This window comes from Budorcas taxicolor, chromosome 10, assembly GCF_023091745.1.
Source record: "Budorcas taxicolor isolate Tak-1 chromosome 10, Takin1.1, whole genome shotgun sequence".
NCBI lineage: Eukaryota > Metazoa > Chordata > Mammalia > Artiodactyla > Bovidae > Budorcas > Budorcas taxicolor.
Window position 1 is genome coordinate 85454538 of NC_068919.1, and position 26931 is coordinate 85481468.

General features: G+C 49.3%; 2 protein-coding genes and 1 non-coding gene across 4 annotated transcripts in view; 2 read left to right on the forward strand and 1 right to left on the reverse strand.

The window, feature by feature from the left end:
- Positions 1–1661, forward strand: part of TTLL5 (tubulin tyrosine ligase like 5) — a 307681-nt gene extending 306020 nt beyond the window's left edge. Inside the window, exon 34 of the mRNA XM_052646434.1 lies at positions 1123–1661. Within this exon, the coding sequence (XP_052502394.1) occupies positions 1123–1293 (171 nt within the window). The 3' untranslated portion in view covers positions 1294–1661. The remainder of the gene's footprint in view (positions 1–1122) is intronic.
- Positions 1662–3921: 2260 nt separating this feature from the next.
- On the forward strand, positions 3922–3993 carry TRNAW-CCA (transfer RNA tryptophan (anticodon CCA)). The gene has a single exon. It is a non-coding gene; the product is annotated as a tRNA-Trp (tRNA).
- Positions 3994–4903: 910 nt separating this feature from the next.
- Positions 4904–26931, reverse strand: part of TGFB3 (transforming growth factor beta 3) — a 31791-nt gene continuing 9763 nt past the window's right edge. For both annotated transcript variants that reach the window (XM_052646370.1, XM_052646369.1), the window contains 6 exons: positions 18840–19003; positions 18210–18339; positions 12869–12976; positions 10089–10254; positions 7320–7473; positions 4904–5994 (listed from right to left, as the gene is read on the reverse strand). In XM_052646370.1, coding sequence (XP_052502330.1) covers positions 5836–5994; positions 7320–7473; positions 10089–10254; positions 12869–12976; positions 18210–18339; positions 18840–19003 — 881 coding nt within the window. In that variant the 3' untranslated portion in view covers positions 4904–5835. The remainder of the gene's footprint in view (positions 5995–7319; positions 7474–10088; positions 10255–12868; positions 12977–18209; positions 18340–18839; positions 19004–26931) is intronic.

A 26931-nucleotide genomic window follows, 5' to 3' on the forward strand; every position in this document is an offset into this window, starting at 1 on the left:
AGAAATTCTTCCAGTTGTGTGCTGAGATCACATGTAAGAATAGTCACATAACGAAATAGCATTGTAAAATTCAAACCTACATAAAGCTGAAATATAATGTTTAGGATATGAGTATATATAGTAACCAAACCTGTTTTTTTTTTAAAAAGCAAACAAGGGAAAGATAAACCCAAAATGCAGGATAGTGGGGATGGGAAAGAATTAAGAGAGTCTCACTGGAGAAGGAAATGGCAACCCCTTCCAAGTACTCTTGCCTACAGAGGACAGAGTCGGACATGACTGAAGCAACTTAGCATGCATGCTTTGGAGAAGGGAATGGGACCCCAGTCCAATATTCTTGCCTGGAGAATCCGAGGGACAGAGGAGCCTGGTGGGCTGCCGTTTATGGGGTCGCACAGAGTTGGACACAACTGAAGTGACTTAGCAGCAGCAGCGCAGGGGATTTGAGGTAGTGGTAATGTTCCTTTTCCTAAACTGGATGGAGGAGTGTAGGGATATATTTGGGGGCTAGCGCAGGGGATACAAGGTCAAGTGTTACCTGATAACCCTACATGGAAGGAAGATTTAGACAAACTGGAGCATACATAGAATAGTTTTTCCACGCAGTTCAATATTGAATGCTAACAATGCTGACTCTGAGGTTCGAGAAAAGGGTAGCTTGTATTTAGCATCTTTTATTGAAGAAGCAAAAGGGGTAAGTGTTCTTGTAGGGGGCCAGGAGAAACTAAGAGGTCTACACAAAAAAGCAGCAGTGGCAAAATGAGAGTGTTTAGAACGGTTTCCAACAAAAGTAGTTAAGAAGAGCTCAACCCAGTGCTCGGTGACAACCTAGAAGGGTGGGAGGGAGGTTCAAGAGGGAGGGGACACGTGTATACTTATGGCCGATTCATGGTGTTGTATGGCAGAAACCCACACAACATTGTAAGGCAGTTATCCTCCAATTAAAAAATAAACCTAAAAAATTATTTACTGAATAGTTTTCTACTTTCAAGTGACCTTCATTTATCTGGGCCACAGCTACTTTATTCTTCAGTAACGCTAACTTATCCAAACATTGCCACAGATTAGTACAAGCCCACATGCTCATGTCCGATTCTCAGTGGTTGACTTCCTCTCTTCCAGATCCCATTCACACTAAAAGATGAAGCACAGACCCGCGGAGGAGGAACCTGCTCACTGCTCCACCACCCCTGGGTGCCTGACTCCAGTGAAGCACTCACCAGTGCTGCAAGGGGTCCAGAGTATTTTTTTGCTGCTTCAGTCCCCAATGCCTTCCAGCAGAAGTGGCACTAGACTGTTGCCCATCAGCCAGTGCAGGCTTGTCCTGAGACGACAGGGAAACGTATCAGCTGGGTTTCGATGGGACTTGGCAGCAGGGACCTTCAGCGGATGCGATATATACCCCATCTGAGCACACGCGTGTCTTTTCCTTTCCCCCTCCCTTCCCCCACCTGCTTAGGTCTTCTCTGCCCCTCTCCTGCTACCACACAGATGATATAAAAGAGGCTCTTTGGCTATTTGCATTTTGCTTCCTCTTCTTTTCCAGACTTTGCAGTATTAAGCTTTACCTCCTACAAACCTATAATCCCAATGACGTTATATACCAAAGCTGTTCTTCCCTTTCCGGAGGGTTTGGGAGAAAGGGGGGCTTGCATCACAAGTTTCCCCGGGGGCGTAAAGACAAAAGTCGGTGTGCCGCTGACCACATGGGCCACAGTGAACGCACCCTTTGGAATTAACTGATTTCTAAAATTAATAAAGTAAGTCTATTTTTATTTTTTTTTCCATTTACTAATTTCCCAACAATCAGTATTCACAAACAAGACTGAAATGGGATCAACTCATTTTACTTCATTGCTGGGCAATTTTTTAAACTTTGGTTAAGAAATGTGAGCTCTAAAAGAGATGTTTTGTTCTTACATTTGGTTTCAGCAGATGGTGGGTCCAGGCTCGTCCCCAAGGGAAGTTCCAGCACCTGCATGCACTCGTCTCCATTACCAGACCACAGCAGGCGGGTCCTCCCATGACATGTGAATTTGTATCCAGTTGCACAGTGTTTACCTAAACAGTTCATCAGAATGATATAGCTCCGCCCCTGGCTGCTTCCTGCTTAGCCTCGGCTTTCATGCTTCCTCATCCATCCTAGGTGGACCCTAGCCAGGTCTTCTCTCTGGCTTCCAGAGAAGGTTAAAAGGTGGCTGCAGGGCCCACTAAAGGTTAACTTAGCTACCACAGGAAGTTACTGGAGGAGAATCCAACATCTGGAGTTTCTACAACAAGGTGGTAGAGATTCAGCACTGAAATCCTAAAAAAAAAGGACACCCAGAAAGGCGGAGAGAAGAGGGCCTCCGTTGCCTTCTTGGTGAATGAAAACAGGTTTGAGCACATGCCTTCTCTTTCTTCGTGAGGAATGAAGTCTGTCAGTTGCAGGAGAGAAGAGAGAATGCATTCAGATGTTCCTGAGACTTCTGAGTAGTTTGAGGACCATCTTAACTGTTCTGCTAATTTGGTTATGAATTTATTAGTAGACAAATTAGAATCCCCCCATAGCCCCCTGCTGATGTGTAGAACTGGGAAATAAGGTATTTGGGGAGACATACCATACAGTTCTTTTTATAAAAGAGCATAGGAAGGTATGAGTCCAGTAAAAGAACTTCTTGACCAACTGGAGTGTTTAGAATTGCCCTAGATAACCATCAGAACTGACTCCTCAGGCTAATTGCTTATTACATTCACCACGTGCTGATCAAGTGTAAGACCAGAACTCCAGGTGTCTTCCTTCATTTACCCAAGTATTTTAATGTCATTATTATTGGTACTGGACTTCTCTTGGTAACAAACTGAGCAAATCATATGATCCTCCTTCTTTACCCTTAAAGAGCCCCTCTTTACCCTTCCCCCAAAGGGGCACATATTTTAAAAGATGGACAGAAAAATGGTTTAGGTTTCTGTAGTGCCTATAAGTGACAGGTGGAACAGGGAGGCTGGGCTTCAGACCCCTGCCCATATTTGTATCAGCTAAGATAAGAATAGAGCCCTAACACAGAAGATTTGGAATCACAGTGGGGCTGTTTTTCTTTGGGATCCTTCAGGAAACACTGCTCATGGCCTTGGTTCCTTAGGGTGAACACAGAGGCCAGTGTTCTAGTGATGTCTAATGAGGCTGGATAAAAAGGAGAGTCTGGAACTTCCCTGGTGGTCCAGTGATTAAGAGGTTAAGACTCCATGCTTCCACTGCAGGGGGATTGAGTTTGATCCCTGGTTGGGGAACTAAGATCCCACATGGCCATGGTTCGGCCAATAAATAGCCGGGGATGGGAAGGGGGTGGTATTCTAGGGCCTGTAAGATGATTTCCCTCTTCTCAGTTAAGCCTCAAGGACCAATAATATCAGCTATAAGGCACTACTTCTCAAAGTACAGTTTCTAGGTAGGCTGGACCTAACCCAGCCATAACAACGTCTCTAAAGCTGCAGCCTGAAATTACATGTTTTAAATAAGCACTTGGGTGATTCTTTCACCCACTGACATTTGAGAAGAACTGCCATCAATGAACAGACTGAAAATCTGGCTGTAGCCATGGCTGATGAGCTAAGCATGCTGTATCTCCTCTCCAGACCCACGGGCTCCCTTTGGTAAGACAGGACATAGTTCCTGAAATAAAAGTGGAAGTAAATGGGTGTCATGTGGGATGGAGTGTGAGAGAGGAGCCCTCAGAATTGGCTGGGTGTAGACAAAGCAGGAGGAGAGTCTTAGTGACCAAATTCAGTTTAATTTGGGACAACTCAAGAAGGAGCAAGGTGAACACACACAGAGACAGACACATACATACAGGCACCAACATATTGTACACATCCTACACCCTCAAATTTTAGCTTCAGAAAGTTTTTCTTTTTTTAACCAGTGGTAATTTCAGTAGATCTTCCCTGGTGGCTCAGAGGTTAAAGCGTCTGCCTCCAATGCAGGAGACCCAGGTTCGATCCCTGGGTCGGGAAGATACCCTGGAGGAGGAAATGGTAACCCACTCCAGTATTCTTGCCTGGAGAATCCCATGGACGGAGAAGCCTGGTAGGCTAGTCCACGGGGGTCGCATTTCCTCACTTATTGTAGCTGATTGCTTCAGGTGGACATGAAACCACAGTAGAATTGTGCATTGCTTAGGAACCCGTGACCTCACATGAGAGGTTGAACATGGGGCTATGCTTTTTTTGCCCTCTTCCATCCCAAAACTTCCTGACAAGAGGCCCATCCTCCAAAAAGGAGTCCCCAGTGAGCTTTTCTAGGGTCCACCTGAGAACAGAATTGGCCTCATATTCGTAGGCCATTTGCCACAGACAGTTTCTCTCATTCTCACCTGAATTTATAGTGAATAGACAAGCCAACACATTTCCATATGCAAAAATCACACCAGGTGATTTTTGCCCACAGTTAAATGGAGGTCAAATGGAGATGATTTCTGCCCAAATCTCAGCCACCGCCTCTGTGTGTCTGAGGATAATCGCTGTGAGAAGGAACAAAACACAGATGAAGTACAGCCCCCCTCCCCCCACTGTGAACTCCCTGAACAGTGTGGAGAGTGGGCAGAGGGCAGCGGAGGGCGGGCAGAGGGCAGCGCAGCGCACACTGTCCAGGGAATTCACAGTCAGCAGCGTCTCAGTGTTCGAGAGTCTCAGCCCTCAGATTCCAGGTCCCTCTGATCATTAGATGTGGGCATGGAATTAAGAAGGATACCTCACGAGTCAAGACTTACACCTTAGAATAAGGCTTTTATTGTTTAGAAACAATCTTCCAGAAGATGAAACGATCCAAGATTCCCCAAAAATTTATACAAAGATTTTGAGAGTAATATCTGTATTTGTCTTTATACCTCAGTCTATGCGTCTGGGGCCAAGTCATTGTGTGGCACGTGTGCAACTTCCCTGCATGCCTCTCACGTCGTAGCACCTGCTTCCAGGAACACCAGATGAACACAGGGTCTCGGGGTGGGGGGGTGGGGGTCAGGAGGGGAAATCCATGATGCCCCAAGGCTGCAGAGACCCAAACTCCAGTCATGTGCACCCTGACCTGGAAGGTGTCTAGCCAAATGTCCAAGGAGAACGATCAAGGAAGAGGGCAAGAGGAGGAACCCAAGGAGCAGACCAGAGAGGGTCAGTTCCCACCCTCTACCTCAGAGTTCTGCATATCCATTGGGCCCAGTATAGCTGATGGCCCCCGGGACCTGCGTTACCTGGATCTTCTCCCAGAACAACCCTCAATGCCGACTGACGTCCAGGGGACAATTTGCAAAACTAACAGACTTGTCCTTAATCCCAGGTAAGTACGAGATACAATTCTGGGACTTTTGTCTTGGGAACCTGCCTAAAGAAAGATGCTTGCCTGGTATGACGTGATCCGGATGCCCCTCAAGCAGACGTGGGGCAGCGATGGATGAGCAATCTGACCTCAGCACCAAGGGTCTTCCAGTCTGGCCCTGTCCAGGCCATTCTCTGCCCCACCTTCCCCCCGTAGGGTGTCCCGAATCCCGTGAACCCTGCGATGCGTCAACTCAACCACCCCTCTTCCTCCGTCCCCACCACCTCTGACATGGAAAATCCATGTCTCCTGAAGAAATCGACCTTCCCCTAACCAAACCCACACTTGCTTTACTACAGTGATTCTCAGACCCAGCAAGAAAAAGAAATGTTCCAGAAGGGGAACCCCCGTCTCGGCCATCATCTGCCTGGAGCCGGAGGTCGCGGGCCCCAGGCCTCGCGGCGAGGTCCGTCGCTGCTGTGTTTCCCGAGGGGCAGGCGGGCAGGCAGTGGTGATCCCTCGTCTCTCCCTGTGGCGGTCGGGCCTCAGCTGCACTTGCAGGACTTCACCACCATGTTAGACAGCTGCTCCACTTTGGGGGTCCTCCCGACATAGTACAGGATGGTCAGGGGCTCCAAGTCCTGGGGTACGCAGCAAGGGGAGGCCGAGGCTTCAGGGTTCAGGGTGTTGTACAGGCCCAGCACCTGGGGAGGGAGGCATCACTGAGAGGCTGGGAAAACCAAGCTTCAAGCCGGGGGCCCAGGGACTCTATAAGGTCTTGGGGCTGCTCCAGAGTCTGCGTGATTAGTCGCTCAGTTGTGTCTGACTCTGCGAGACCCCAAGGACGGTAGCCCGCCAGGCTCCTCTGTCCATGGAGTTCTCCAAGCAACAGTACTGGAGTGGGTTGACATTCCCTTCTCCAGGGGGATCTTCCTGACCCAGGGATCAAATCCAGGTCTCCTACATTGCCAGCAAATTCTTTACCATCTGAACTACCAAAATAGGCCACAGATGTTGTTTCCGAGGACCTGGAGGAACCCAGTTTGGGTGAGTGGCAGGTTGCTGCCCACAGGGAATGCAACATACGGCACTGGTCTGAGCATTATTGGTTTAAGCATGAGCCCCACAACCAAGGGACTTGGAAGTGATCATGAAATTCTCTTGGCTGGGAAGAAGCATGCCTATGTTGGTTCCTCCTAGCTGTAACTGGTCACTTTGGTGAGGAGCTATGAGGAAATATGCTTCACAAGTTACTGCCCTCTCTCGGATTCCCCTGGAGAGAAAGACAAGCTAGCTTAAGTCGTCGACTTCCCTCTCTCTCTAGTCTCTTTCCCTTTGTTTCGTGTTGGCTTCTTCTGTGTGTTTTACATTATCTTTTAAAATAACTTCTACATTCAAGAGAAAAGAATTAATTATTAGAGTTCTTTATCTGATCATAGATGGAGAGGGAAATGGCAACCCACTCCAGTATTCTTGCCTGAAGAATCCTGTGAACAGAGGATCCTGGCGGGCTGCTATCCATAGGGTTGCACAGAGTCGGACACAATTGAAATGACTTAGCATGCATGCATGCATTGGAGAAGGAAATGGCAACCCACTCCAGTGATCTTGCCTGGAGAATCCCAGGGACAGAGGAGCCTGGTGGGCTGCCCTCTATGGGGTCGCACACAGTTGGACACGACTGAAGCGACTTAGCAGCAGCAGCAGCAGCAGCATCAGATCGTAGAAGTCTTCTGGCCCCCAAATTCTCTGACATATGGAGTGGCATGTGACAGCTAAGTAATTCCCATAGTACAAGAGCAAATAAACAACTTAAAAGTCTGGTTGAAACTATGCAAGGAAGTTATAAAGGGTAGAATGTCACCCACTGGAGTTGGGCCCAAATCAGAACCTTCACCATAAGGGATTTCACACCCCAGATCATCATCCATCCACTCATTCAACATGCAGCCCATCATGCATCCTTTTTAAACAAGTGGCCTGGTCAGCTCAGCCCCAGCACCCCATAAGGCATGACCCTGTACCATACCGTGCTGTGGGTTGTGTCTGAGCTGCGGAGGTATGGGCAGGGGCCTGAGCAGAAGTTGGCGTAGTAGCCCTTAGGTTCGTGGACCCACTTCCAGCCCAGATCCTGTCGGAAGTCAATGTAGAGAGGGCGCACACAGCAGTTCTCCTCCAGATTGCTGCCACAACAACAGAAAAATAAATTACTAAAAAGAAACTCCCACAGAAATCACTAACATAAAAACTTCACAAGTGGCCCTCATCTGGGCACCTGGAGTCCTTCCTGGTCATCATAAGAGGTGGCTCTGATCGGTGGGATCCCAGGTTCAAGTGCACTGAGCTGTATTAACTATAAAGGCACTTTCCTCTGTTGAAGACCAGAATCCCAAGGACATAGAAGGCACAGATACATACATAAATAATATATGATGGAGAGAAAAAAGGCAAAAGTGGTCCTGTCCCTTTTACATCATGACTCAAAATAAAGACTTGAAGTGTTCCACCTGAAACCAAGCCCTGAGTGTTATTAGCCGACTCAACTTTGTCGAGCTGGTTTTCCTGTTACCTCCCTAATGTGCACCTAACCAGAAGTGAACTCTAAGCTCAGGCACTTATACACTATAGTAAATGACTGCTCAGTCTAATCCTAGAGTCCACTGAATCAAAACGAGACATAGCCTTCCATTAGACTCATGATTCCTAGATCACCCCCAATGTGACTATCAGGCTGCTTCAGTTCCGTTGCCTGCAGGATCCCATTTGGCAACGCCCCTTGCCAAGCGGGCATCTAGCCTGTGCTAAGACCTAGAAACTTGCTGCTTCCAAAGGCAGCTATTGGCCAGAATCTGACTTCTTGTGGGTTCCCTGGTGAACCATGGTAGACATTCTTGTTTTTATACTCAAGAGCCGTTCCTACTCTTCTCTCTTGCCACCTCCTGTTAGAGTCTGGAACACCAGATGCTTGTTTTCCTGGCCTCCCTTGCAGGTAGAGATTGTCATACACCCTGCATAGACCAATCAGACAGAAGCAGAAGTATGTAATGAGCAAGGGCAAGTTCTGGCAAAGATATTTGATTCTTTATAAAAGTCAAAGATGAGGGACCTCCTTTGTGGTTCGGTGGCTAAGATTCCACACTCCCAATGCAGGGGACACAGGTTCAATGCCTGGTAAGGGAACTAAATCCCATGTGCCACAACTAAAGATCTCACATGGTGCAAGGAAGATCAAAGATCCCGTGTGCTGCAACTAAGACCTGGTGTAGCCAAATAAATGAATTTTTTTTTTTTAAAGTCACAGATGGAAAAGGAAAGCTGCTGGTTCTGCTACTTCCCTCCTCCTCTTGTCTTGAGCATGGACAAGATGCCGAGAGCTCTAGCAGTCTTGCTCATGCTTATGTGACCATAACCAAGGGGGTTATGGTCATAACCCAGCTATTGGCCAGAATAGACAATGTACTTGGCATGGTAGACTGGAAAGAGAGAAAGCCTGTGTCCTCAATAGCATTAAGCAAGCAGCCAGACCAACCCTGGGGCTGCACCTACATACTTCTTATGAACAGGAAATCCCCCATGGCTTAAGCCACTGGCCCTTGCAGCCAAGATCATCCATTCCTATCGGATGGGAGAGCCACACAGAACAAGTGGACATGCCAGCCTTCAGACAGTTGGAGGCAACCACACTGCCTTTCCTATATGCTCCATTCCTCAAACTCAACATCCCCAGCTCCTTCTGTTGTTCCTCAAAAGGCCTGGTTTTAGATCTAAAAATCTCCCAATTCATTCTCCCCAGCTCCATTCAGGTGTCCTCCTCTCCAGCCAAAATGACCCATTCATGCACCTTCCTTTACCGGAAGCGCTTCCTCCTCCCATAACCCTACATACCTTCATCAGAGCCTCACTCATCCCTGAAGACCCAGCTCCAGTTCCACACCCTTCTGAAGCCTTCCCTGCATCCACAGATGAGCTCCTTATCCCAAATTCTTTACTAAGTTTTTTTTTTTTAATGTGGACCACTTATTGAATCTGTTACAATACTTGTTATTTCTGTTTTGGTTTTATGGCTAAGAGGCACATGGGATTTAGCTCCCCAACCAGGGATTGAACCCACACCCCCTACACTGGAAGGTGAAGTCTTAACCACGGGACCACCAGGGAAGTCCCATGTCCCAGCTTCTTAAAGCATTTTATCCCTCAGACCTTCCCATGGATGTGGTCATTGTCTACCTTTAAGTAATCACTGTCTATGCTTTTTTATCCTCCTTCCTTATAAATGAGAAACTACTCTGAAATAAGAGAAAATGGATGCTCTTTTTCTAACCTCTCTACAATGGCTGTCCAACTATTTCCAAATTCATAAATTCTCTAGCTCACCTTCCCCATTGCAAATGGAAACTTGTCTTATTTTCACTCATCCAGGAGCATCCTTGGACCCTCCCTAGGGAACTGAGCCTTTAATGGAAAACTCTGCATTAGTCTCCCTGTCACACAAGCAGACCTTAAGAGTATTTTAAAGCATGAAAACCATGGAGAGACCAAGCCTCTAATTCAAGCCATCTCAGCAACACTCTCCTCCTCCTCCTCTAGTTCATCCAGGCCTTTACAGGACTGTGATGCGGAAAAACAGTGGGGCTCCCAGAAAAACAGAGATTTGTAAGAGGTTCTAAATCTCCATTCCCCAAGGTGTATGTGAAAAGCATCGAGGGCCCTCAGTTGCACAAGGCCTAGGTCTGGGGCAACAGGTGAGCAGTCAATGTTGTTTCGGGAATTCACGAGTCCTGAGTGGGCCCAGGCTTACCGGAAGCAGTAATTGGTGTCCAGGGCCCGCTTCTTCCTCTGACTGTGGCCTGGGCTGTCTAGCCGGTTTGGGGGAATCATCATGAGAATTAGATGAGGGATGTGTTCCTTCTTCTTCTTCAGTCGCCCCAGATCTCCACGGCCCGGATCATCATCACTGTCCACACCTGCAGAAGGAAGGAAGGTGATGGTCTCCTGTCTGGGAGGACAGGGTGGATGCTATTTTCTCATTCCATCCCCACCTTGTTCAGGAGGTGGGACAGTGGGGTCTTCGAGGAAGGCACGGGTAAGACACAGCTTCATGCTAATGTCCAGCTGCAGGAACGGGAAGACCCAATAGAAGAACTGGTATCAAGGGACCTGCAAGACGCTTGTGCTCAGATGCCCTCGTGACTTCTGAGGGTAATCCTCCAGAGGGCACAGCCCTTCCCGGGATGCTTCCTAGAGAATTTACAGAGATTCCTGAAGCATCCTTGTCGCTACGAGGCTCTAACACATTCCTTTGAGTTGTCGGTTTAGATTCTGAGACTTAGAGCTTGAGGCGTGAGTCTCCTCTCATAATCTGAACTGGTCAAGATGGCATTAAGTCCCCCTCTGCTTTCCAGATGTCACAATTTAAGACAGTTTGAATGGGAGCCAGAGGAACAAGAATCAGCAACTGCTAATGTTCGTATCAGGCCTTCCCTGGTGGCCCAGATGGTAAAGAATCTGCCTGCAATGAGGGAGACCTGCATTCAATCTCTGGGTTGGAAAGATCTCTAGAGAAGGGACTGGCAACCCTCTCCAGTATTCTTCCCCGAAAAATCCCATAGACAGAGGAGCCTGGCGGGTTGCAGCCCATGGGGTCACAAAGAGTTGGACACGACTGAGGGACTCACACACACACACCACTCACACTGCATTTACAGTTTCAAAATGTTTTCTCTATAAAACTCAGATAGGATCACGAAGTGTATGAAAACAGCAGAGAAACTCCAAAAGGAAACCTGCTAGTTCATCTGCAAAGCCTGAAAACTGAATTTGAGTCTCAACTACAAGAAGATCTATTTTGATGGCCAGCTGCCGGCGGCTGTCCATCTCCATCAGGGACAGGAACAGGAGTGGGATTTGCGTGGTGACAGGATGGACAGGGAGGCCTGGCGTGCTGCAGTCCATGGGGTCGCAAAGAGTCGGACATGACTGAGCGGCTGGACTGAACTGAGCTGAGGAGGGACACGGGCCTCACGCATGGGCACAGGACTGGGAGATCGACGTCACTGGCATACTCTTAAGGTCTGCTTGTGTGGCGTCTCAAGTTTCCATTTCTGAAAATCTTTATGAACTAGAAAACTATTGACTGAAGTGGGAGGATTTCATCCCAATTCAGGATGTAGGTAAGGACTTCAAAGGTCTTTTGAGCTCTGAGGTTCTGTGATTAGAATGTCAAATGATTTGCTTTAAAAAAAGAAAAAAAAAAAAAAAAGGCTCTGTTGCACATGGCAATACCAAGCCCACAAACTCTATAACCCACCCATGCTCTGCAACAAGAAAAGCCTGCACCTCAGTGAGAAGGCCTTGCATCACAACTAAAGAAGACCCCACATGCGCACAAGTAGAGAAAGCCTGAGTGCAACAACAAAGATTCAGTTCAGTTCAGTTGCTCAGTCATGTCCGACTCTTTGCGACCCCACGAACCGCAGCACACCAGGCCTCCCTGTCCATCACCAACTCCCGGAGTTCACCCAAACCCATGTCCATCAAGTCGGTGATGCCATCCAACCATCTCATCCTCTGTCTTCCCCTTCTCCTCCTGCCCTCATTCTTTCCCAGCATCACAGTCTTTTCAAATGATTCAGCTCTTCGCATCAGTTGGCCAAGTTGAGGTGAAGTTTCAGCCTCAACATCAGTCCTTCCAATGAACACTCAGGACCGATCTCCTTTAGGATGGACTGGTTGGATCTCCTTGCCATCCAAGGGACTCTTAGTACAGCCAAAAAAAGTTAGGTTCAGAAATAAAGTTCATGAAGGACTTTCCAGGGCTGGGGGTCAAGAGAGGCCCGGAAACGGGTACCTTTTTCCAGACACATCTCTGACCTTAGGCTTTAAATTGGTTAGCTTGACCTCGACAAACCACTTGGCCTCAGGAGTGCCTCCATGAACCCACAACAGGGCTTCGCAAAGAAAACAAAATTTCTCCGAAATTCAGAGACCGTCTAGGTTCAGCACCTTGAAAACATACTGGAAAACCAGAAATGTCTCTCAACTATTTTGCCCTCTCCATGCAAGCACCCTGAGGCCTGAAGCAGTTCAAACCCAGATGACGCCTTGGGTGGGCTCTGCAACATCTGGGAAGCCCAGCAGTCAGAGTGTGAGTGCTCACGGCCACCAAAGTTCATTTCTTTTAGGGGAAGTGAAGACAACTCTCATTCGCTGAGTATCCAAGCACTCTACTTCACATATGTAAGCTCAAATAATTTCATGACAACCCTGTGAAAGAGGTGTTCTCACCCCCCAGTTTGATGACTGACCAGCTTGCCTATATGATTTCAGAGGTCTTATCAGCACAATATGGTCTTCCAGATGCTCACGCATTCTCTATAAAATAGGGAGTTCTTGCTTTGAGGACAAAACAGAATATGGAAAAAACCCAAAAGAACTTTCTGGCCAACCTGTTACAAAACAGTCAGCCATCTCTGTGAGGGAGCTTGCTTCCTCTTCTCAGGGTCTGGCCAGGGGTCTCCTGTTTTATCTAGCTTTATTAACTCCCCCCACCCATCCTACCATAAACATCCCTTTTGTTACCTTTGAATTTGATTTCCATCAGCTCTTGAATGTTTTCCAGGATATCCCCATTGGGCTGAAAGGTGTGACAGGGACAGTGGATGCTGATTTCCAGACCTAAGTTGGATTCTGCAAAATAAGACACAGAGCTGGTAAGAAAAGCAGTCTGCGTGATGAAGCACGCAGCCTGCACACCCACATAGCTGTCTACCCACAGCCACACACGGATGAGCCAAGGGCTCTCCCGCCACACACAGTCATGGGGCTGGCATCAGACTGAGGGTCCCAGGAGACAGAAGGTGCTCCCAGAGCTATCAAGGACCTCCATGAGCATGTTGCCTCGTTCCATGTATTTCTGTTGTGTTACATGTCACCAAATGGAGACATAAACTAGTGGGCCTCATGCAGGAATTTTAATAGTCATCTATTTTTCCAAGGATGGTATTAGGGAAAAACTGTCACCAGCCTAGTAGGGCTGAAAGAATGAGGGTGCAGGAAAGGAGAAAGAAAACAGTCACTGCACCTCCCCCCCCGCCGCCCCCAATGTGTCAGCTGGGAGAGGAGACGTTCAACCAACCCGCTGAGAAAGGATGGAGCAGAGAGGAAGAGGAACAAGAGATGACAAGTGTGAGGAAGCCTGGACTGCCAGGTTTGGTGACTCATATGCTGGGGCTAAAAGGCCAACTCTGGCCCTTTCTCCTATTGGCTGTTGCATTAGGTATTTTGGTAACTAAAACTGGAAAAGCAAGGAAATTAGTAAAAGGGGTTGAATATAAAATGGAAGGAAGAAAAGGAGAAAAATAAATGAAAAAATTGAACTGAATCCAGCAGTTCTGTACAGAGAAACCAGGTAGAGTCTAGGATCATGCCAATTCTGGTGGGTAAGAACCAGGGAAGCTCTCTTGATTCAGGGCAGTGCCCAGGTATGGGAAGACATGAATGATGACCTCTGAACTCAGGGTCAGCCTGAGTTCAGAGATGCGCTGCTGTCTGAGATCACCCTAGTTCTGTGTGAGCATCCAGCCCTGGGGCCAACCTGGAGTCTTCCAGAAATCTGATGTCATCAGGGAAAACCCCAAAGAGTCCAGGCCAGCTCAACAGCCTTCTCATGGGCAGAATGGCCCAACTCCAAAGACTGCAGGCAGTGTTGGGCAGACCTGGATGTCCCAGTTCTACTGGTTAAAAACCAGCTCAAAGGGCTTCCCCAGTGGCTTAGTGGGAAAGAATCCGCCTGCCAGGGCAGGAGATGTGGGTTCCATCCCTGATCTGGGAAGATCCCACATGCTGCGGAGCAACTAAGCGCGTGGGCCACAACCACTGAGCCTGTGCTCTAGAGCCCGGGAACCACAACTGCTGAGCCCACTTGCCTGAACTACTGAAGCCTGTGCCCCCCAGAGCCCATGCTCTGCAACGAGAGAAGCCACTCCAATGAGAAGCCTGTGCACCGCACCTAGAGAGTAGCCCCTGCTGTCCACAATTACAGAAAGCCCACACTCAGCAACAAAGATCAGCACAGTCATAAACAATTGAAAAAAAAAAAAACAGCTCAGTCCCTTCTTCCATAAACTCCAGATCCCAGCTTTATCTATCCCACCCGTCACGGCAGCATCTGGGACACATTGACACCTGCTGAGCTTTCGGTTCCAGGTGAGCTCTGGTAGGGAGGGGAGGAGTCAATATAATAAGGATGCTGAGCCCCAGATGGAGAACTAGAAGTGAACAGAGGAGAAGGCATAAGGAGTGTACTCTTTCTGGTTTCAGGCAGGTAGAAGAAGGGGCTGGAGTAGCTGAAACGGGCTACATAAAACATAGTACACTTCTACTACCCAGAAGAATTTTCAGTCCAGGAGAGACTGAAAGTCCCATGGGTCTGTGAGTTAGAAGGCTGAGATGCAAACGTGTTGGGGAGAGTTAGGGTTAGGGTGCAGGTGGTGAATGTGAGATGGTGCCTGGCTTAGTTAACAGGCTCCGTCTAGGTAGGAGGCTCAGAGAATGATGGAGACAATCACCAATGTTTGTTGAGCATTGCTGCCTGCATGCTCTAAGACTCTGCATGCCTTAACTCACGTATGAAATCTCCATACTAATCCTACAGAGCAGAGACTGATATTCCTCCCCTCCACACGAGGACACTGAGGCTCAGGGAAAATTAAATGGCTTGATGGAGGTGTCCAGTAAGTGGCAGAATCAAGATTCAAACACAGGCAGCCTGACATCAGAGCCACACTCATGACCATTCGAGACAAAGAGGAACAAAGAGGGCCCAGCAGGGACCACCAAGGAAGATGCCCACCCAGCCACTGAGATACAGAGCAGTTGTGTTTTCCCAGTGTGCCCTCTGTCCCGAGCTGAGGCACTGGGTGTGCTCCCCACCCGCCCTGCTCGGGGGGTGGGGCCTGGCTCTGCACACACCACATTGGACCGATTGCACAGGAGTGTGAGGACTGGGCCCCCAACCCTGGAGAGGGCTCCAGCTGGCTCTTGGCCCAGAAGGGAACTGGTGCAGAGCAGGCTCTTCAATGTTTGCTGAACTAATACAAGACTGGACATGTGACTCAGTTTCCTAACAGTCCACACCGCCGACTCCTCCACTTGCAGTCCATTTACCACTTTGTTTGGGGCCAAGAACCCTCAAGAGACTCAGAAACTCTGCAGAGTAAAGGTCTGTGTCTGACTCCCCCGAACACGGGGTGGGGAGCATCTGCTGGAGCGGGGACGGAAGGTTCCAGGGAAGAACTAACCTCAGAATTGGCAGCGGTGAGGATGGTGGGTGGGACACCCATAGGTTTTATTACGAAATTATCTTTTTTGATGTCTCAAGGAGGATGGAAATCATTCTCAATGCAAACTTCTCACTGAGTTCTGCAGCTGTGAAAATAAGAACTCTAAAGTGCCGAGGGCTTCAAAGAAATCCAGGTGGAGCCGATCAGAATCAGACAGGGAAGCTAAGAGATGAATTTCCCCGCCTCTCTTCTCTGTAGCCATGTTGAGTCCTAGGCAGAGTGCTGGCTGAGTCAGATTTCCCACGGCACGGCTGTCAGCTGATGTGCCTGGGTTCTCCGAGGTTTCCTCCTTTCGTGTGCAGCTGGGGAGATCCGATGGAGTTCCCGGTACCCTTGGAGCTGAGGCAGGACCTCCAGCCCACCATCTGTCAGCTCAGCCACCAGGTTATGCCCCTCAGATGGGAGCCTGCACACTCAGATGCCAAGAGAGTACAGCAGGTTATGTGAGCACAGTGAGCCAGTGTGTCATGCTGAACTGGGACTACCAGCCTCACTCGTGGAGAACAACGCGGAATGGTGGGGCTTGGGGTGACATGAAGACCACATGCCCCACCTTCCAGAGGTGGTCCTACTCATCTCTGATGGATTGTTACCCATTTGTCAAGAAAAGTCGAATGTCTAGGTTTTATGTGAAATCTCTGGACATTAATTAAAACTGTTAACCGCTGCTGCTGCTGCTAAGTCGCTTCAGTCGTGTCCGACTCTGTGCGACCCCATAGACAGCCCATGAGGCTCCCCCGTCCCTGGGATTCTCCAGGCAAGGACACTGGAGTGGGTTGCCATTTGCTTCTCCTGTTAACCGCTAGTTAAATTGAAAACAATACGTAGGCCAACATGTTTGTGATCTCTGCCTTCGAGCATTAACCCTTACTTTCCTAAACCATCGAGGAGGACAAAGAAGGCCCCACCTGTCCCAGGGACTCTGGGTATCCATACGTGTGTGGGTGGACTGTGGATCCACGGCAGCTGATGAAGGCAGAAAATTCTTCGCAAGAGGGATACAAGGAACAGACAGGACTGCCTTAGGTGCCCGCACCCCACTGAGCAGAGACCAGGCAGTGCCACCAAGTAAAGAAGAGGAGAAATAGTGCAGTGTGATGCCCTGAGTCCCCAAGACTGTCAGTCAGGAAGTTCACGTTCTAATCCAGGCTCAATGACTCTGGTCAAGCCAGTTAACTTCTCTGGGCTTCCATTTCCTCACTTGACCCAATAGAAGCTCACTCTCCCATAACGGGCTTCCCAGGTGGCGCACTGGTACAGAATCCACCTGCCAATGCAGGAGGCACAAGAGGGTTCAACTGCTGATTCGAGAAGATCCCCTGGAGTAGGAAATGACAACCTATTCCAGTATTCTTGCCCAGAAAATTCCCTGGACAGAGGAGCCTGGAAGGCTACAGTCCATGGGGTCGCAGAGTGACCACACACAGCACTCACCTAATGAGCCGAACACTTGGAGGGCCTCTGAAACACAATGGATCTTTAAAATGGCTCTGTGAGGCATGCAGGGAAGGTGAGGAAGCAGAACCAGTGAAGGGGAGAGCTGGACCATAGGAAGTCTGATATGCATACTAGACAGCCCTACTTTATGACTGACTACCAGGCCTTTCAGACTTAATCAACAAAATAGAACCTACCTCCAAACCTGCTCGTCTCCCAGGCCTCCTTATTTCAGTAAGAGTTACCATCTGGGTGTTCAGTCTCAAATCTTCAGAGTCATCTAGACTCCTCTTGTGTCCTCTCACCCCACATCTAATCAGCCCAGTCAATCCTATTAGCTCCGCCTCCAAAATACAGAACAAACCCAAAATACACAGCAAACTGCCCCAGCCAAAGCCCACAGTGCCCTCACGTGGATTGCTGCAGTGGCCCCTAACCTCTTCCCTTGACCTCATGACAACCAGAGGATCTTAAATCAAATCACCTCACCCCACATTCCCAGCCCCGCTTGTAACCCTCCTAGGACATCTCATCACACTTGGAATAAGTTCTAACGCCTGACCTCGGCCTGGCGGGTCCTACATCGAGGCTCCTGGTCCTCTCTGACCCCCCCAGCTCCAGCCACACCAGGCAGTCTGCTGCTGCCAGAACAAACTGAGCCTGGGTTTCATTGCTTTTGCTTTAGCACTTCCTATATCCTGACCTTCACAAACTGGCTCTTTCCCATCCCTCAGTGCACCAGCTCCTTCTTCATAGAGACTCTCGCTGAGTATCTGACCACGGGCCCCACCCAGGCACTAGCACGTCGCCCTCTTTCTGTTCTTCCTGGTACTCATCACTGTTGGAAAGTCTTATTCCTCAGTGTTTATTTGTTTACTACGTGTCTCTCCCACCAGAACAAAAGCCCCATGAGATGTGGGACCTTGCCTGTCTGGTTCACTGCTGAATCCCCAAGGGCCTGGCTCGGAGCATTTACTCAGTACCAGTTGAATGAAGGAATGATGGACACACAGCAAGTTAATGGCCAAGCTGGGCTTTGAACCCAGATCTGTTGTCTCCCCTAGTGCCATCCCCTTCCCTGTGTCATGAAGAAAGAAGGGACCAGAGGTTTCTTCCAAAAGGCTCATCCTGAGTCAACCTACCTCTCCGCAAGAGCCATTCACGCACAGTGTCTGTGACGTCGAAAGACAGCCACTCGCCAGTGCCCCGCGTGGGCAGGTTCTTGCCATCGATATACCGCTGCTTGGCTATGTGCTCACCCGGCTGGAGGATCTACGGGGCAGAGGAAGGAGTAAGTCCCGAGGCCAGGACAGGGCACCTGAGCGTCACAGTGCAGCAGGACGGGGAGGGGAACAGGAGCCAACTAAGACTTCTGAAATGCTCTTTCGAGCTCCTCAGTTAAGTCTTAATCCTCTTAAGCAGCAGTCCCCAAACTCTTTGACACCAGGGCCCAGTTTCGCGGAAGATAACTTTTCCACGGATCGGGAAGGAGGGGGGTGGTCTCGGGATGTTTCAAGCGCATTACCTTTATCGTGCACTTTATTTCTAATCTAATGCCGCCGGCCGCTGATCTGACAGGAGGTACCGGTCCGTGGCCCAGAGGTTAGGGACCCCTGTTCTTAATGACAGACACAGGTACAGAAACTAAGGCTCAGAGAAGGCGGGATTCACACCCAGGCCTGCTGCACTCCGAGCAGAGCGCAGGCTCAATCTGGCAAAGGAACTGACTTTCCACCCCTCCATGTGGTGTCTGTCCCTGGGAGGAGGTTCACCTGGAAGAGCTCAATCCTCTGCTCGCTGCGCTTGGAGGCGGGGTTGGGCATCCGAAAGACCCGGAATTCTGCTCGAAACAGGTTGGTTTCATTTTTCTCCACTGAGGACACGTTGAAGCGGAAAATCTTGGAGGTGATGCCTTTGGGGCAGACGGTCAGGTCATCTAGGAGGCAGAGCATTGGGGGAGGGGGGAAGCACAGTGTGAGCGACACCCATGGGGACAGTGTGCTGCCAGTGCACTCATCAAGGGGCTGGGGGGCCCACCTGGGACGGCACTGGAGCCCTGAAGCCTCAGACCTACAGGTAAGAAGTGCAGGGGGGAGATTCTCGGTGGCCCAGAATCAAACACAGGCCTGATGGAGAAGCAAGGCGTGGAGCCCCACCCAGGACATGGCGCCGACAACTGGCCCCCCCAGCCCCTTGTCTCATTATCTCCACTCTGGCAGGCTGTCCAACCTGCTTTCCTACTCCTTTAAAAAATATAGATTCTCCAACAGCATCAGCAATTTCCCCTAGGAGTTTAATTACTGCATAGCTAGCTCATTCATTCATGCCTTTGTTCATTCAGGCATTTATTCATTCATCAGACATGCATTGAGCAAATGCTACATGCCAAGCACAGGCTAACGCTGGGAAGCAAAAATGAACAGACAAGGGAACTCCCTGGTGGGCCAGTGGTAAAGGATCCATCGTCTACTAAGGCAGAGGACATGGATTCAGCCCCTGGTCAGGGAACTGAGATCTCAGGTGTCTGGGGAGAAACTAAGCCCGAGCTCTGCAACTACTGAGCCCACGTGCCACAACGAGAGATCCCACATGAAGCGATGAAGATCCTGTGTGCAGAAACAAAAACCCGACACAGTCACATAAATAACATTTTAAAAAATGGACAGACAGGGGCCCTGCCTTCAGGGAGATTAACATTCAGAGGCGGGGCTATTAGTGCATGGACCAAAAAACAGGACCAGAGAGAGAGCAGTAAGGGCCTTTGGAGATGCTCGGAAGTCGCTGTAAATAGGTCAAAGAAGGGAGACAGCGACAGCACATCGCAGAAGTGGTGATTATGTGATCTGGGTCCGACAGGAGGAAAGGGTCTAAGGATACAAAGGAAAGAAATTTTATGTGGAAGGATACGGAAGCAAAAGCAAGAAGGAGAGGAAAATGCAAGTCAGTAAGAGGGACCTGAAGCAGCCAGGCTGGAGCCCAGGAGACAAGGTCAAGACAGTCGACTGGGATCTACTTGCGGGGAGGCTGAAATGTCAGACCGAGGGGTTGATTTTATATCATGAACGGTAGGGAGTCATGGAAAGTGACACTTTAGCTCTAATAAGATAGCACAGGAGTGGCAAAGAGCCCATATCTCGAGTCTGGCAGACCCCCAGATGCTTCTTCATTGCGTGAAAGTGGGTCCATCACCATTGGCTCCTAAGGATTACTTTCCCTGACTGCACACGCTATGCCAGCCTCTGCACCCCGCTGGCTTCTGCACCTCTGTCCACAGACAGGAGGCAGCACATGCTCTTTCCCATTCCTATCAGAGTGAGACAAGGGAGACAAAAAGATCCTGCCTTTTCTTTACAACCCCAAGGTCTGAGCAGCATTAACACCCCAGAGAAACACTTTCTACACAAAGGGTAACAACAGCCAGAACTTGAAATTCAAGCTCAGAGACCCAGATTCCACACATAATGAACATGGCTGGAACAAGCCCATAATCACCCCAGGGGTGGTTTAGGAAGTCATGGACAGGGCGGGAGGATCAGAGGCCTGGACACAAGCACACGCGCTACTGAACTTTAGGAAAGGATAAGTGAGTGTTTCTGGAAATTGCCATCTGGTGGGTCTGACACTGGCTCTTAGAAAAGTAATGGAACAGATGTTGGGAAAACAAATGTGTGAATGCCAGCTAATGAAGCCCTGATTAATAACTGGCTTTGAAAGAATGAATACTGCCAACAATTCCCCCAAACCATTTCAGATAGAACCAGAAAGAGGGATCATGGTGGCAGTTCAGTTTTGGAGTTTGAAAGTCTGTAACCCCCTGGACATAGGTAAGCTCCCTGCAGATGTGAATGTTGGACCATAAAGAAGGCTGAGCACTGAAGAATTGATGCTTTCGAACTGTGGTGCTGGAGAAGACTCTTGAGAGTCCCTTGGACTGCAAGGAGATCAAACCAGTCCATCCTAAAGGAAATCAGTCCTGAATATTCATTGGAAGGACTGATGCTGAAGCTGAAACTCCAATCCTTTGGCCACTTGATATGAAGAGCTGACTCACTGGAAAAGACCCTGATGCTGGGAAAGACTGAAGGCGGGAAGAGAAGAGGACGACAGAGGATGAGATGGTTGGATGGCATCACCGACTCAATGGATATGAGTTTGAGCAAGCTCTGGCAGTTGGTAAAGGACAGGGAAGCCTGGCGGGCTGTAGTCCATGGGGTTGCAGAGTCGGACACAACTGAGCCACTGAACAGCAAAGCAACAAGACTAGTACCTCCAGTAAGTGTTGCAAGAGGGGATAAAAGATATCTCAGCGCAGTGTGCACATTGCCATAAAAAGGAAAACGGAAACAAGATAGCCTGTGCCAGTGAGGTGAGTCAGAGTGGGGACAAGACAGTGGGGAGCCAAGAGATGGGGGAATGAGAAGCCAAGGGGATCTTCAGGACACCCTAGTCACCTCTCTTTCTCTGTTTCTTCCAGTTCATCCATCAGTTACTGTTCCCCAAGATAGACTCCTCTTGGTGGGAATTTCAGGGAGATTTCAAGGAAGTGGGAAAGGTCATTTTTAACTGCTTAGGATCTACAGATTTCTAACAGACTCAGAAGGAATGTTAGGGGTCCTCTAGTTCCTCAGGGAACTAGGAACTGGGCTTCACAGCAGGAGGTGAGCGGCAGGGTGAGCCAGTGAAGCTTCACCTGTTTTTACCACAGCTTCCCATCACTCCCATTACTGCCTGAGCTCCACCTCACCCCCATCATCCCCTGAACGTGGAAAAATCATCTTCCATGAAACTGGTCCCTGATGCCAAAAAGGCTGGGGATGGCTGATCTAGTACAACCTACTTTAGATGAAGAAATTCATGCCCAGAGGGGTCTTGGCCAGGGTGACACATGAATTAGTTGACACATGCAAACTGACACTAGCAAAGCTCAGACACAATCATTAGTGGGAGAGAAAATAAAATGTAAACACAATCTCCTTGACCATTAAATCCACTGAATACTAACAATACTTTAAATATTTCGTGGAATGAGCCAGAGTATAAATAAATAAAATGTAATAACACTCTCTTACATTTCATAGAATGTCTATTAACTCACCTGACCCTCTAATGATCCTTGAGGAGAATAAGTAAAAATTACCATTTTAAAAAGAGAAGCGTGAGCATCAGGAAGGTTAAATCACTTTTTCAAGATCACTCAGCTGAGGGCTTCCCTGGTGACCCAGTGGTAAAGTATCTGCCTGCCAATGCAGGAGACAGGGGTTCGATCCCCGGTTTGGAAAGACCTCATATGCCACGGAGCAACAAAGCCTGTGCGCCACAACTCCTGAGCCTGCGCTGCAAAGCTCAGGCAGCGCAACTCCTGAGCCTGCGCTGCAGAACCCAGGCAGCGCAACTCCTGAGCCCGCATCCTGCAACTACTGAAACCCACGCACTCCAGAGCCTGTGCTCTGAGACAAAAGAAGCCTGCACACCAACACGAGAGAGCCGCCCACACTCACTGCAACTAGAGAAAAGCCCGCACGGCAACGAAGCCCCAGTATGGCCAAAAATCAACAAATAAAGATTTTTCAAACAATCACTCAGCTAGTAGGAGCCAGAGGTGGATTTGAACCTAGGTCTTCCGACCTCACTTACTGAAACAGAGAATCTGAAAGTTCGAGGGGACCTCAGAGATCATCTACCTGAGGGATGGTTTCACCAACAAAATGTAGCAGGATTCCATGAAATGGGCCTAGAGTACCAACTTAAGCCTCAGACAAAAGCTAGTTCCCAGTCAGTTTGGTGATTAAGCCCTGCTTCTGCAGAACACTAGTATTATTGAAAGCTGGACGAGGGGGTCCACCTTGACAAATTAAATTATGACCAACTTTTTCCATTGCACACAAAGTATATGTATTAATGGATGCCATTTTCTCCTTTTTTGCTATAGGGAAAGAAAAATAAACAAAGAATATTCATGCAGAGTATTCATGGAAAAACCTGGAAACAGCTGACCATGTTTAGACCGTGCTTTTTTTTTTTTAATGTTTCAGACACCTGGGCTCCTGGATGTGCCTCTTTCTGCTGTGTCCATCATTTCTGCTCGTAAAACTGCTGCTGGCTCCAATGATGGGACTACATACATCAGTGTGGCGGTGTTCCTCCATCCCAGCTGTTCCTGAGAATCACCTGGAGAGTTTTAAAAACAGATGATGCCTGGACCTGCTCTCCAGAGAATCCGACGACCTCGTTGGAGCGTGGGTGGGTCCAGAGCTTCTTTTTTTTAAAAGACTTCCAGATGATCCTAAGATGTAGCCAAGATTGAGAACCATGGTTTATAGTGCTCTGCAAAGGGTACTGTGGCATCCAGATGCCCTGGAAGTTTGATAAACCACAGCTTTAAGGATGTACCCTTTAAATGTTAACTCATTAAAATACTGTTTGGCCAATGCATCATTTTATAAAATTTTGAATCAGAATTCACAAATGTTTTAAGCCCAGGTAGGTTAAAAACTGGGAAATTTCATGGCAAGATTCAGATTTTCTGCTCTTCTGGGAAGCAGTTAAGATCTAGTCGAATTGGACCCACATTCCCAAATTCAAAAATCTGCAGGAGCTGAGCAGTGGGTGCCATCTTTTCGTGGGGTTTTCCAGGCCCCTCTCCCACTAGCCTCCTCTATACAGCGTGTCCTCTCTGTGAACCTGAGGCCAAGTGTCCTGTGCAGTCTGTTGTGGTCCCCCTGCTGCACCTTTCCCTCCAGATTATCTGCACCAGCTGCCTGGCCTCTGTAGGCACTTGTGTTTGCAGCCCCTCTAAGGAAGGGTTTTGTCCTCTTTCATTGAGTCTTGAGCATCAGTGCACTTACAAATCAATAAGGAGCGTGTTAAAAATACAGATTCTCCAAGATGACACTGCCCCCCGCCCCAGAGACTCTGACTCTGTAAGGGTGGATTGGGGCCTGGGGATGCACATTTTTCACATTTACCTAACCTCTGGACCACACTTAGAGAAGCACTGACCTAGCGTGCCGAGGGCAATGGCACTTAGAACAAATGAGTTCTTTCAATAGGAAATATCTTTTAATTTTCAGAATGAACATGATCTAAAAGTAGCATCCAGAAAAGAGATGCTAAAATATCAAGTTCTCTCTTTGCTTGTGAATTCTGGTTTTGCTGGTTGTCTCAGCGCCAGACCTTGGATAAAAACAAGAGTCTCTTGCCAGACACAGATAATTACAAGCCAGAAGTTAAAACAACACCTACACTGGTAAATCTTGATAACAAGGATGACAAAAGAACTGAAAAAGATGTGTGGGTCCCACCACGTGGGTCAGAGAAAGCCCCCACCCACTTCTCATAGCAAAATCCTGGGGAATTATAGAAGAATAAGATATATATGAGTCTTGTCTTCACTCCCCCAGCAGAGATCTGTTGAATCATCCTATATATATATATATATATATATAGGGTAGGCCAAAAGTTCATCTGTAACATCTTCTGGAAAACCCCAAGTGAAGTTTTTGGCCAACCCAATAGAACTATTTCAGCTGGAAGGCAGTTTAGAGGTTAACTTTACTGATGAGGAAACTGAGGGTCAGAGAGGTGATTTGCTCACTTCCACACAGTGTAGCTGCTAAACCTGCTTGGGATTCTTCAGCAGACAGGCTCCTCTGTCCATGGGATTTCCCAGGCAAGAATACTGGAGTGAGTTGCCATTTCCTTTTCTGGGAATCTTCCCGACCCAGGGATGGAACCTGGGTCTCCTGCCTTGCAGGCAGATTCTTTACTGTCTGAGCCACCAGGGAAGCCCAATTCATTCATATTATAAACCAAAGTTCTCTTGGAGCCTAAAGGTTAAAGGTAGGACTTACAATATGTATCTTTACAGTTTGCATTAGTGCTTAACAGCATGCATTCTGTAGACAGGATGTCTAGGCTACAGCCATGGTTCTTTAGGGGCAATTCACTTAACTGAGGCACGTTATAGTCTTCTCATCTGGAAAATAGGGAAATCAAGGTACCCATCTGACAGGCAGAGCCAGAGAACAGTCTTATCCTCTTTGCTCTCACCTTGGTGCCCTTTCTGTGCCTCTGGTGGTTAGTCCTTCTTCCACTTTGCACTCCAGGCACCTCTGTCTGCTTGCCCCAACTCCTGATGCCACTTTCCTCTGAGAGCCTGTCCCACTGGGTACCGGAAGGGGCTGGGAGTGATGAGATGTGAAAGGGATGGAATCCCATCAGTCCAGCAGCCAGGGCTCTGGCACTCAGACCCCAGCCCACCCTCGTGAGTTCTAGACACGCTTCCCTCACCCCAGGCCTTGGAGGGTGGCTCTCTGCTCCCTCTCAGCATCTGTTAGACGTTTGCATCTGCCCACTGCCTTCTTTATAATTAGCGTGCGTTGTGCGTCTGCCTCTCTGGGGCTGGCTCAGCACCTGACCAGCTGCAGGGCGGGCCGGGCCTGCGTCTGCTCAGCCTCTGTGTCACCTCCAGCAGCTGCATAGTCTGGGCCTGCTTCCTGTTTGCACCTGCAAGCCTCGCTGGCATCGCTCGGGTCCCGTGGGGCCCCAGATCTTCCGTGATATCCCAAGCAGTCTCCTGCTCCCTGTGCCAGGCTTCCTCCCGGCCCGATCGCAGCTCTGTGGCCCCAGGGCCACCCTCACCTACTGCAGTTTCAAGGAAGGTCCTGCTGCTGCAGCCCAGAGCTGCCCAGCATCCGTGCCGCCCTGTCCTGGTAGATCCCAGGGCTGTCCACTAATTGAGCTCTGAGTCTTTGCACACACGTCCACTGGCACCTGTGTGCCCTTGCATGTCTCTGGCTCATTCGTTCTCAGCTTGGGATTCCAGGCTGGGTGGGCCCGGGTGACTCAGAATTCCTCCTCCCTGGGACTCCTCCTCCTGACCCGGATCCTTAAGGTCCCAGTCCTTCCCTCCAGCCCTGGACTTTCCTCACATCTCTCCTGCAGGTCTCAGCTTTCCACCCTCCTCCCACGTTTGGCTACCACCTTCTGCCTCTGTGGGTGCCCAGGGCGCTGGGGGTTTTTCCAGGCATTCAGCTGCTGGTATTGCTGGGAACCACAAGGCCCTGGGAGAGCAGGAGTCAGCCCGGCCTGGAGGACCCTGGGCAGGGAGCACCTCCTTCTCCAGCCTCTGCCCCACATGGGAGCTACCTCCCAAAGCAGCCATAGGAAACCGGAGTGGGCGCCCCTCGCCAGTAACCACAGGCTCCTGGGTCTGGCATGGGCAAGCTCCCAGCGAGGCCTTCCACACCTTCCTCCAAAGCTGGTGCACCCCTGGGCTGCCCACTCCTCCTTCTCTCTATCCAGGTGCCCCAGCAGACCACCCTCACCTGGCCTGCTCCATCCCACTCTCCCACCCCCACTCCCTACATGGCCCCCTCCCAGGTGAGCCTGGCCAAGGTAGCCGGGCCATCGAGGACACCTGCTGGTAGGAAAAGCAAACAGAGCTGCTCCAGAGTCCCTGGGCCTGTGAGCCGGTTCACATTCCTCCTTCCCGGGCTGTCAGTTTCTCAGCATCTGCCAAATCTCTCTCTCTTGTATTGAGGTTTTTTAAATCCCCGTTCAGTAAACACACATGACTTCCACACGTGTACAAACACACACACAGACGGCTCACCCAGAAGCCTCCCGGCTTCTCGGCACAGACAGGAGTCTCCTGGGAAGACACGCTCCCAGACACATGTTCCCTGTGCACCCACGGCCACACCTCCCACCCTCTCTTCCCCTGACACGCAGACACAAAAGGGCTGCCAGCAGCCATCTACATGTCCGGAGCCACATCCTTGCTTTCCCCCAAGTCCACGGGCCCGGAGGATGCCCACATTGTGCACACGAGTCCATCTATGGGACAAAACCGGACGACGCGTC